General features: G+C 30.6%; 1 protein-coding gene across 1 annotated transcript in view; it reads right to left on the bottom strand.

Moving 5' to 3' along the window:
* LOC140957942 (uncharacterized) overlaps positions 1 to 1,977 on the bottom strand; it is a 13,352-nt gene continuing 11,375 nt past the window's right edge. Inside the window, exon 10 of the mRNA XM_073415363.1 lies at positions 1 to 209. Coding sequence (XP_073271464.1) covers positions 1 to 209 — 209 coding nt within the window. The remainder of the gene's footprint in view (positions 210 to 1,977) is intronic.

Here is a 1,977-nt window from a genome sequence, read left to right as displayed (position 1 = left end):
TCACCAGTTTACAAACCTTATTTTCTTGCCCAGTCGCAGAAAATTCCTCATGTTGTCTATATAAATTTCCTCTTCTAAATCTCCATTTAGAAAAGCGGTCATTACGTCCATTTGGTGTACTTCAAGATTCCGCAAGGCGGCAATCGCAAGTATCACACGAATAGATGTTATTCTCAATACAGGAGAATATGTGTCAAAGTAATCAAGCCCTTCATGATGATGGTAACTTTTGATTACCAATCTGACTTTATACTTATCTAAGATTCCATCTGATTTCATTTTCTTTTTGAAAACCCATTTACAGCCTAGTGGTTTGCTTCCCGGAGGAAGATTTACTAATTCTCACGTATGATTTTGTAAAATGGATTCCATTTCGGAATTGATAGCCTATTTCCATAGAGGTCCCTCAGATGAACTCATAGCTTCCTTGAAGCTTTGAGGTTGACTTTCCATCATGAAAGTGATGAAATCCGGACCAAAGGGTTTCTCAGTCCAAGCTCTCTTGCTACGTCTAGATTCAATATCTTGATCAAGCTCTTGTTCTTTATCAATTGTCTCATATAATCTTTTGTATGAACTTGGTTCTTCCTTAGATTTGCATGGAACATGTGTTCAAAGAATGAGCATTTCTTGATTCTATTATCGTATTCTTGTGAATATCAGGTATTTGAGATTCATGTACAAGAAAACGATACGCGCTACTATTTTGAGCATATCCAATGAAAATGCAATCAACAGTTTTTGGTCATATCTTTACTTTCTTTGGAGTGGGTACTGCTACCTTGGCAAGACAACTCCACACTCGCAAGTATTGGTAGGAAGGACTTCTACCTTTCTGCTACTACTTAAATTATAATTCACCCAAGTGTAGGTTGTCTGCAAGTAATATATTTCGTAAGTACGAGATCGATCCACAGAGATGTTATTTTAAGTTTAAATTTATTAATTTATAGATTACCAAATGCAAGAACGAAGTTTACAAATTATAAATTTTGTCAAGGCTCGAGAATTTATTCTTGGTTTAAGCAATATTGTTTAACTAAAAGTAAAACAAAGGAAACCACCATAAATAATGGTTCCAAGAAAATTAAATATTGAAACACACACCTAATATAATATAGTTCCCACTATAATAAATACCGAATTCACCGATATTTTATATATGGTACCTATGATTATATATATAACTATATAAATATATAACTGCATAAAATAAATGTTAAATTAAATCATTATATTTCATTTAGAACAACCGGCAGAGCCACGCTATTGCCTAAATGAAATATATGATTTAATAAGTTAGTTGTTGGAAAGTAAAAGTTAGATGCGATAAAGTAAATGTTAGATGCGGAAAGTAAATGTTAGATGCGATAAAGTAAATGTTAGATGCGAAAAGTAAAAATTAGTTGCGATAAAGTAAATGTTAGATGCAGTAGAAATTAGTTGCGACAAAGTAAATGTTAGATGCGGAAAGTAGAAGTTAGTTGCGACAAAGTAAATCTTAGATTGTTAGATATCATAATATTTCATTTAGAACAACCGGCAGAGCCACGCTATCGTCTAAATGAAATATATGATATAATTATATAAATATATATATATATATATGTATAATATAACAATAATAATTGTTGAAATATTTATTGTATCAAAATTAAACAACAAATCAAGATAACCACTTCAATGGTATCAAGCATTTGATGTAAATTGATAACAACAAATAATTCATTTTTATACCTACAACAAAAAGAAATTAGCAAAATGAAAAGAAATAAAGAAAGAATATACAAAATATAAACAATCTTACTTCACCAAGAATTCATCCTCTTCACCTTGACATAATAGATTTAGCTTTCCATGAACTTACTTTTGATCAACACTAAAAACATCACTCATAATTTGGAAAATGAAAAATATATTGGAACTTAGAACTTTTATACACACTCACACTATATTTTACAATGAGATAGAATGATT

This window comes from Primulina huaijiensis, chromosome 14, assembly GCF_012295235.1.
Source record: "Primulina huaijiensis isolate GDHJ02 chromosome 14, ASM1229523v2, whole genome shotgun sequence".
Taxonomy (NCBI): domain Eukaryota; kingdom Viridiplantae; phylum Streptophyta; class Magnoliopsida; order Lamiales; family Gesneriaceae; genus Primulina; species Primulina huaijiensis.
The sequence above is the reverse complement of the archived record's forward strand: the minus strand, read 5'-3'. Positions and strand labels throughout refer to the sequence as shown.